The sequence below is a fragment of the Manis javanica genome, chromosome 3 (assembly GCF_040802235.1).
Source record: "Manis javanica isolate MJ-LG chromosome 3, MJ_LKY, whole genome shotgun sequence".
Lineage (NCBI taxonomy): Eukaryota > Metazoa > Chordata > Mammalia > Pholidota > Manidae > Manis > Manis javanica.
Window position 1 is genome coordinate 133,852,509 of NC_133158.1, and position 10,370 is coordinate 133,862,878.

The 10,370-nt window shown below is 40.7% G+C and overlaps 1 protein-coding gene across 6 annotated transcripts in view; it reads left to right on the top strand.

Annotated features, from left to right (window-relative positions):
* The window catches only part of PLD1 (phospholipase D1), a 225,204-nt gene extending 219,973 nt beyond the window's left edge, over positions 1–5,231 (top strand). For all 6 annotated transcript variants that reach the window (XM_037003125.2, XM_073232089.1, XM_073232086.1 and 3 more), the window contains one exon: positions 113–5,231. In XM_037003125.2, the coding sequence (XP_036859020.2) occupies positions 113–337 (225 nt within the window). In that variant the 3' untranslated portion in view covers positions 338–5,231. The remainder of the gene's footprint in view (positions 1–112) is intronic.
* Positions 5,232–10,370: the final 5,139 nt, after the last annotated feature.

Sequence of the window (10,370 nt, forward strand, 5' to 3'; positions counted from 1 at the left end):
AATATGTGCTCCATGAAACAAAGGTTTTCTCTGTTGGAATGAGGATTTTTCATAAAGGGAGTATGTTTTCTCTCACACTTATCACTGAGTTTCCTATCTGTGTTTTAATCAGGTGTTCCGGTGCCTTCCCAGTGATGAAGTACACAATTTAATTCAACTGAGAGACTTCATAAGCAAGCCCATATTAGCAAAGGAAGATCCCATTAGAGCTGAGGAAGAACTGAAAAAGATCCGTGGGTTCTTGGTACAATTCCCCTTTTACTTCTTGTCTGAACAAAACCTGCTGCCTTCTGTTGGAACAAAAGAAGCCATCGTGCCCACAGAGGTTTGGACTTAAGAGTTATATTTATTTGCAGCTCAAGGACTTCCACCCTGGGAAGTGCACACAGGGACTTCCTGGAGACCCTAACAGCCAAGACCACTCTTTAACCCAACCCATGAGCCTTTTTGTGTTGGCTGGGAAGAGCTGTAGCCGTACTGATAGGAATTGAATTCAGCAAGGCCTTATAATCCCTCACAGCCATCTTTGTGGAAAAGGGACTGCATTCCTACGGGCATGACATACACAGAGACTTAAACACACACTCAAAGTCCATGATGTACACCAAAGTGCATGTCCTTTGCTAACAAGAATTTACCTGTACCTGTGATCTAGGTTGCAAAAAAGTGTCTGAACTTCCTTATTCTCCTCTGACCTTCATTTATGCAGCTGATGTCTTGCTGGACCTGTCCTCATCTCACAGTCCGTACAGATACATCTGAGGTACTGTTTATTACTAGAAGATGTGGAGATGATGCTTCAGGTTTCTTCAGGGCCATATCGGATGCCCCTGCCTGTCTGGTCCTGAAGTAGGAGTGTTCACCCAACCAAAGACATGGTCATTATTCCTGGCCAGCGACTGAAAGGACAGGGCAGACTTTATCTACAGAGCAGCCCATGTTAGGCACTTCTGATAACATTGGCACTGTGTATCTTGATAGCACAGAGCAAGAGGAAGGAATGAAATTCAGATATTGAAGCAGAGATTTCACTTTGCGTTCAAGATGTATCCTTTTGATAGGACCCAGCTGATAAATTTGAAAACATACATAGGGTATTTGATTACACAACAAATCATAAAACTCAAAGACAGAGCATGCAGGCTTCAGAAACCTCTCATGTGTCCACAGGGATCTGATCCAGATAAGAAAAAGATGATTTCCTGTAGTCCTGTAAAATGTCCTATCATCCTTGGTTGCTGGATTGATTGAAATTTGAATTTCTGTATTTCAAATTCAAACAGTGAATGCAATGAGTCTTTTGAGAGCATCAGAGGCTTCAGAACTCCTACCAAGTTAATAAGTATGAGCCTAACCTTATTTGACATTCAGCTCTCCAGCTATGTTATCTTCCTTAAGAAAAATTAGTCATTTGCAAAATACATGCTACTACTTAGCTAACATTATTAAATATACATTAACATTCCACCAGGGCTTCCAAAGAGGTTAAGATAGTTATTAATTCACATTGTCCTAATCTGTGAATTGTTGTGGAAATACAGTGTTCCTTTTTGGATGTTATCATACCCGTTGGTACACCATAGCTCTAATTTTACTAAGCAAATCTGTTTTTATAGCCTGAAGAGCTGTGGATTCCCGAAAGTCCTGTGCCCCTAAAACATGGTGTAGATACATTGATCACATGTCTATGGATTACATGGAAAGAATCTTGTTAGAATTGTTCTTCAAAGAAGCAGGGACCCAATCTCTGTTTTCATGGAGCTAATAATCTGGTGAAAAATGTTAAACAGGACACAAAGTCAGTGATCTGGGTTTGTGGGAGGGAGACATACCCAGCAGAGAATTTACAGCTAGAGAACATTGCACAAGTGAGGTGGTCTATGTAACCAACAGTGAAATGAATATGCTTTATTAATGAGTTACTTCTCAGATGGCTGAAGATGGTAAAATGACTTCATTCTATTGCAGTTATAAATGAGACATTTGCTGTTTATCAAGTTTGATTGGCACTTAGAGGGCTCAGAATATTGAAATACCAAACGATTTCATATCTTTTATTTTTAAATATTTTTAAAATCATGGAACAAACTGGCTCTTGATCTTTTGCAAAATGCTCCCATAAAACCATGAAAAATAAAAGCCTAAAATATCCCTTTCTCTTAAAAAAAAAAAATCACTTAATCCAACCTCTCCCCATTTTATAGATGAGAAAACTGAGGCCTAGATTGGTTCAAAGACTCACTTATGTTCACCCATTTTATAGATGGTGGAACTGGACTAATGGAATGGCTGCAGTCCATTATTGGCCTCTCCTTTCACTTCATCATTGCCCAAACAGGAGATGCAGTAAATAGATTTCAGACAGATAAGCTCTTTTGAACCCTGTGATATCATGTATTTGTGCTCGTCTGTCTCCCCCTACTGGAATATAAGCTCCATGGGACAGGGACTTCCCTGTGTTCGTAATGTATCCCCAGAGGCTGGAAGAGTACCTGGCACATAGAAAATGCTCCATAAATGTTTGTTGGATGAATGACTGAGGTGGAGAGAGCTTATGAAATGAAGAAGGTACAAAATTGAAACCTTACTGCTGGTTTCTGTGGCAAGTTTCTTTTCTACTGTATATTCTCAAAAACAAGATGCTCAGTGGCAAAAGTGAAAGGCTACAGGATTTGGGATGGATTTTGTGGAAAATTCTGTGCAATAATTGCCTGTTTTGCAATAGCTGTTTACATAGTGCAGCTTCTGCAAAAATCACATGGGATGTGGACAGGAAATATTACTGTATGATCTAATACCTCTAATTCTCTGACATCATTACTACCTAATAGAAGTTCAAATAATTTACCTTTAATATTGCAATGTCTGATACAAACTTTAAAGTGCAAATGATTCAAAGCTTTGAAAAACTGTTATGTATGAATATGTTCAACCTTTCAAATTGACTATAATCTTCTGATATATATATAAATGCTGTACCTGAGGATCTAACAAGGAAATGTGTTAGGGTTTCATTAATCTCTGATAATCTTTGCAAAAATTTTTGTTTTCAAGAAGGAAAAGTTCTGTGATTATAAGAAATGAAGGGTAAAGAGTGGTTATGGCCTATTAAAGCTCTTCGACTGGCCAAGCATAGCTATGGGAGGATACTCCCTCAACGTAGCAGGTCTGGTACAGGCATTTGCTCTGTACCATGTGTCTGTTCGGTGACTCACAGAGAGGCTTGGAGAACTGGTCGTTAGATAATTGGGTAGCATATTATAAAACAAAATATCGGTTTTATTTTAAATAGCACCTTCCCAAGGAAATTTTATCTGCCAGTAGTCAAAAAGATGAGCCATTAATCACTTACATAATAACTTGGGAAATTGTACTATGTCATGAATTAGTAGCCTTCCAGATGATAAAGCAGAGAAGTCTTTCTTCAGTTGTAAGAGTACGGACGGAACAGATTTTATATCATGAAGAACCTTCAGTTCTTTCTGAATCTTCTCATTCCTGATTCCTTCAACCTCTGTCGCCAACCAGAGCACCTCCTTATTATGTAAAACATTTCAGAGGACAAGAAAAAGCTTTCTAGAAAACACAAAATTAGGCTTCTACAATACGTCTTCAGTTTAACTCACACTTTTAAGTGACTGAGCTAATTTATTATTTTTTAACAGAGCTAATCGTTCTTTGTAACATCCCTGATCGGATGGGGCACTTGAGTGTTTTCAGTCACCTGTCACCACCCACTTGTGACACGGCTCTTCATGGCTTCTCATCCTCTCTACTCACTCTTGTATAAAAACGAGCAGATACTAAGGGATTTTAAGTATGCTTAGGAATACATTTTTATTTCCTCGTTAGATCTTCTGAGCCAATTACTCCTGGCAGTTGGGAAGTTTTAAAATGGGTTTTGCCAGGTATAAACCTTGAGAAATTCTTGAATCTAGAAATTCACTGAAAAAGAAATTTATTCGTTTATCAAAAAGTTGCAGGTGAATAATCAATGGACTTCCATTATTTTTAGGAGGGCAGTTACCATAATGTGATCCCTAATGGCATTCAGTTCACATGTGAGATATTATTGGCTTTGACCAGAGTTTGGAAGAATTCATAAAAGGAATCAAAAATGTTATGGCATAGTTTCTTATAGGTTAATTTTCCTTAATACCGTCTTTAATTTTTAACTTAAAAATAGAAAGTAATCAAACATAACATAAGTGAAAACTTGTCACAGTAATCATTTTAAACTTTTAAGTTTTAAAGTCAGAGACTAGGATGGCAATCCAACCAAAATGTGTATTGAATTACTTTCTCCTATTCCCAAACAGTTATAATTGTTCACTTTATTCTAGATAAATATACTTACATGAATGTCATCCTGCTTGTGCTTAAAGCTAGAAAATAAAACATCACGTCCTCCTAATGTATATTCCACTTGGATTCTTCACATAAAATGGTCTGGGCAAAAGGTACTGATATCCTCCTAACCCACTCTAGAAATCCATACCAAAGTATTGCAGCTAGAGCACACATCTCTCTGACACAAAAAACAAAGACTTGGTGATGAACATCCATTCAGAATCCTCATATTCTGGAGAGAACTCAGGCTCCTAGCCTCACTTTTACAGGAGGGTTTGGCAAACTAAAGCTGGGCCTTCTGTTTTTGTAAAAAAAGTTTTATTGGAACACTGCCATACCTATTCATTTACATGCTTCAAGACCAAATGATCTACAAATCCTGAAATACTTACCATCTTTAAGAAAAGCTCACTGAGCCTTTCTCCAGAGAGAGCAGAGTACCTCAACCAAACATATTTCTGTGTTTTAATATCTTCCATAGACAAGGTTTTCAAGTCTCCCTATCCAGGGCCTAACATTCTAGAATGGGTTTATTCTAAGAACAAGGTCAGGTCCTTTCAGGAGTGAAAATTGTATGGGTTTTGGTTCTGGAAAGAAATATCAGCTAAAGCAAGCTTCTCCCAGCTGAGTACTCATAGGCAAGCATGGCTGGTAATGTTTCTAACTAAAGTGTCATATAAACGAGGCCTAGGGGTTTGTGTTCAGAATGACAACTGTGAGCTCAAGAAACTCAGTTTCCCTGAATGTTTCATCTGTGAAGCTTTGGAAATGATAACATTTATCCATTCTGTGCCTCACAATCAGGGCTTTCTGTGCCTGGTCCCTTAACTGCTTTTTTGAAAATGTAAACATTTACCAATTAAACAACTGAAAGAGTGAAATCAGCACTGTCCCTCTATTTGAAAATGATTCTTCAGTCTCCACATGGGGTTTTAGAGCCAGTGTGCTGTACCTCTGAGCTAGACAGAAACATGTGCCTGCGCAGCCCTTCCCCGCACCCTAGTGTAGACCCCCATAAGGGTCAATTTCAGAGTCACAGAGCCCCCTGCTGTCCCAGTCCTCTCACTTATGGGGCATGAAATTGTGATTAGAAGACCAATATGGCACTGTATTAAGCACATAATGAGCAAGACCCAGTACGGGTGCTGGGTTGCATCAGTGAACAAGTCCAACCAGTTGCCCCACCTTTGTGGTACTCCTATTTTAGTGAACTGAGAGCAAAGCTACTTCCATTCTGAAAATAGGACGTGTTTGGAGGTAAGTGTAGGAATTTTACCAAGCTGGAGAGAACAGTGAAGACTGCAGTATAATAAATGCTGGTCTCTAAGACAGTACAGTAGGAACCAGAAAACCACAATATTACTTCTGCTACCAATAACAATTACAATACTAGCTAATATTAGTGACCAGGGCCTCTTCTAAGCCCTTTACATGTTCTAGCTGGTGCACTGTAGCTCAGGGACCCAAACAAATGCCAAGGCTCAGCATGTGGCCATGGCTCTCAGACTGCCCTTTATCCCTTTCCAAGTCCCTGGAGCCTTCCCTGCAACCCCAGGTGCATGAGATCAAAATGTGGGACTAATCAAGTTCCAGTGTAAGATGCATGGGCTTCAGCATTCAACAGAACTGCTCGGCTGATCCCAGACCACATTGCTGACCCATAGAATTATAAGCAAATCAAATGGTCACTGTCATAGCCCCTAAGTTTTGGGGTGGTTTTTGATCCAGCAATAGAGAATTGATGCCTTCTTCAGGGTATTCTGTTTTTCCTTCTTCATGCCCTGCTCTATGACCTACTGTCATCTGGTTTCTAGCCACTCCAGCAAAACTGGACCCACCTATTTTTTTTGCACTTTTTATTAATATGTAACAGTGCAAAAAAGTGTGTATATAATAAATATGCAATTTCATGTTTTTCACAAACTGAATACACACATCTCAGCAGCATCCAAATCAAAAAAGAGAAGCTGCCTTCTGCCCCCACCCTTCGTAGGCTTTCCTGACTCCTCCAAACAAAGCTTCATTTTGTCTGTTTTTTTCGACAAAGACACATTAAGTCTTTATCTCACTAGACCCTGCTGAAGCTTTCCTTGGCTTCGAAGTGACTGGTCACTTTTTTATGTCACAGTGGCTCCCCTTTCTCTAGTTCTCCTCCTCAGGTTTGCGGGGTAGGGTACTCCCCTCACTTCTCATTCTGCACAAGGCACAGGTGATCCCATTGACCCCCGTGGCTGCATCACCCTGTATGTGCCCACCTGCAGCCCCATTTCACTGGGACACATTCTCAGGAAGTACAGGTGAGGGAGTGGGTAAAGCAAGGCGAGGAAGGGCGAATCCAGTAAACAGATTCCAGAAGGGGGTTACCACTGGTTACCGCTGAAGGCAACAGGGCCCGATCCCACTGGCACCTATGAGGGCTGGGGGAGGCTGAGGTCCTTCTCCATAAACACCCTCTTCTTACTGGTCGAATGTTGCCTCTGGGGTGTCATTTCAATCCCCTGCACCCCTGGAACCTTTCTACACACAGGTCAGTAAGCCACCCTGGGTCAGTGAGACCCCGCAGAGAAGTCACGAGAAGCCCGTGGGGCAAACGCAGCTGCAGCTGCGAAAACGCCCAGGGCAGCTGCCGCTGAACTCAGGCAGCGGAGGGCGTCTGCGCAGGAGCATCAACAGCGCCCCTAGAACCCGCCTCCGGGTTTTTTTTTTCATGATGTAGTAATTCTTACCCATCCTGAAGGCGTGTAATTTCTTTGAGGGCAGGCATCTTCTTTTTCCATAACTTCGTACTTGGCTTGTCAATGACGCAGAACACATCATTCAGATTATGTGAAAAGTGAATTGAAAAGCTGCCTCCTCCACCCTCTTCCCCCAAGGCTGTCTGCTCATGGTAGGTGGTTCTTTGGGCCAATAAAGAAAGCTTGGAGAACCCAAAGGAATGAGTGGTTTTATGTTAGAGTGCTGTGCTAAAAAGTGGATTTCTAAATTTTCCTGTAGCATTTGTTAAGCCTCAATCACTGTTTAAAAATATGAAATATAGTTAAAGTTGTGGTGATGGAACCTTTAAATGCCAGGTCCGAATCTCATTTGAAAAATATGGGAAATTAAAATTAAATAGCTTTCCCTATGATATTTGGCGACTCACTTTCTAGACAATAGATTGAAGCGCTGGGGCAGAATTGTCAGATAACCTCAGTAGGCAGACACTTGGTGATTTATGAGAAACAACAGAAGGAGCAGTACTTTTAAAAATCCTTTAAAATAAAGACATCTTCGGAGTCCCATCTTCATAAACCTTTTTCATTCATAAGCAGCTTCCGTTGACAATGCAATCCCTAGATAAAGACACAGGGACCCCAAGGTGGAAGCCCAGAGGAGGAAGCTCTTGATTGGCAGTTCAAATCACCTGCCCCTCACCCTGCTAATGACCTGCTTTGATGCCCAAAACAGCGGGCTCTATCACAGATTCCTTTTTGTCTTGAAACAAGTCCTAAATGTCCTTGGATGCTGCTATTCTCTTTTCCTCTCAGTCTTTCATATGCTTTCTCTGTATAAAGTCTGGATTTTTTTCCAGCTTCTTTTTTCGTTACCCAGAGACATCTCAGAGGTTAGCTACCACACACATGGGCCATTGTACTCCTTCCTCCCTTTTTTTTTTTCTTTCAGATTTCTTTTTTTCCCAGGTGGATACTTGGACATTGCTCTGTTCTTTTCATGAGTTGCTTATTTGTGTAATAACTCTGCTTCCTAGATGTATATTACCTTCCTGCACTTGCAAAAGTCCCAAAGCCTTTGCCTTCGTACTCACACTGAACTCTACTACAAGAATTGTCAAATGGTTGTCAAATTCTGTCCACAAAAAGGAACATCATGCTAGATTTCCAATACCTGCCAAAAAAGCCCATCATATTCAGAACCCGGACTTCAGTTAATCTGGGGTATTTTTCATTCACTTAAGCCAAACACAGCTGTTCTTTCTATTGCTGTAAGTGGTGGGATCTGTTTCACCTGACTTTGGTTTTTAAAAACATTTGCAAATTACATACATATTAGTAAGAATCCTGGCCTTTGTTTAGAAGTGAAAAGAAGTGTTAAAGGGAGAGGCATCCTCTTGGACACTTTTGCAGGTCCGAGAGAGCTCATGAAATGGGATAGTTCTCAAAAGGAATGGTTTACTGCAAACAAAATGGCTACTGTGACAGCTCTGAAATAATACAGCTTTGAAATGATAGGCATTCTTTTTCTTTCTGCTAGTCTGTGTTTTTCACACATGAAAACATGGATGCACATCAAATAAAAGATTAAGGATCGTGAATAATAGCAAAACAGTGGGGAACCAAATACTCATTTTTCATTAGGAAAAAGAAAAAGAAAAGCAAATTAATCCCTGCCATTTTTTATTTATAGAAGCAAAAATCCTGCTCAGGACAAATGCAGCCATTTTTTTTGCCTATGCAAAGCAAGATATAGATGAGTATTGAGAGTCCGAGGGGAAAACAGTTGCTAAGCCACAGTGTCTCCCATCATGTAAACTGAGAAATCAATTACTGAAGCTTACCTGAGTCTGTAGAGTTACCACAATTGAGAAACCCTGCACAGAAGCAAACTGCTACACATTATTCTTATCTTGGCTATTTTTTGTATTTTGAGGAGCCCAGAGTGTAGTGTTCCAGAGCCTCAAAGAGCTCTTTGTTCCTATGCTAAAATATGTGCATGATGGACCATTACCAGCCTCCTATGAGAACCCTGCCTCTGTGTGAGCAGGATACAAACTGCTCAGCCTGTGTCTACCTGGAGGCAGACACCAGCCATAGAGCATCACTTTATCCCTTTGCAGATGGCACCAAAACCAGTAAACTTCAAGCAAGACTAAATAGATTTCCTTCCTTCCTTCCTTCATCCCTTCCTTCCTTCCATCCTTCCTTCCTTCCCTCTTTTCTTTCTTTGTTTCTTTTTTCTTTTGCCTTGCTTGATCTTCAAAAGATTTGTAATTAGGAATAAAAATTGGGAGGAATCAAAGATAGATAACCTTAATTGAACATCCATTATAGGCCAAGCTTCTGGTTTTACTGTTCAGGGCAGTCTTATAGTAAAGAATATATAAGTCAGTAAGTGAAAGTGATTTGAAAATTGTAAAGGACCATATACACATAAAGCATGTACCTAAGGACAGAAATAGCTTCAGGATTCCTTCGAGATTACTGCTTTGGCAATTGCAGATAGCATGCACCAGGCCCAAGGACTCTGAATTTTCTCTGGTAAATATAACTCCTCAACTTGAAAGCAAAGAGCCAGGGGCAGGAAAAGTCTGGGCCTGAGATGATATGGGAAGTTTGTGTGGGTGTTTTAATCAGAGCATGCCAGGGACACATAACAGAGCAGGTAAGCCTACAGAAGAGCAATGTAATACAACCAACTGGCCCACCCTTCTCCAAAGGCTTCGAACATTTTCCAGTATGATCTCAGAATAGCTGCTCAGGGCAGATCAGAGCAGCTGTTATCTTTTCACATTTTATGAGTCAGAGAACTGAGAGATTAAATAACATGGATAAGGTCTAGATAATGAGCAGAAAGAAAGGAACAGACCTCCCGGGTGTTCAGAGCTGCCTGAGTAAAGCCCCGTCTCCCCGTGAGGCTGAGGTGTGAGTCCTGCTGCGGTGGCCTGTGGACTGCTCTGTGGAGCCTATCACTTTCCCCCACCAGCAGGCCACAGATGGCATTAACTGCAGCCCAGGTTTAGATGCTTCACTGACCTTTCCTGACCTTCTCTATTCCATTTCCAAAACCCCCAATGATCTGTTTGATTCTTGAATCTTATCCTGAATGGATATGGGGGATAATTAAAAACATACACAGTTGTAACTCTGAAGGAAAACAAACTGGTTTACTAAGTCCTTTGGCAAAGGCAGGACTGAGAATGGACTCGAGTCAAATCCCAGCTCCATCAGTATTTTACTGAGTATCTTTGGGCAAGTAACACACTCACTCTAAACCTTAGTTTCTTTTACAACACAAATATTTTC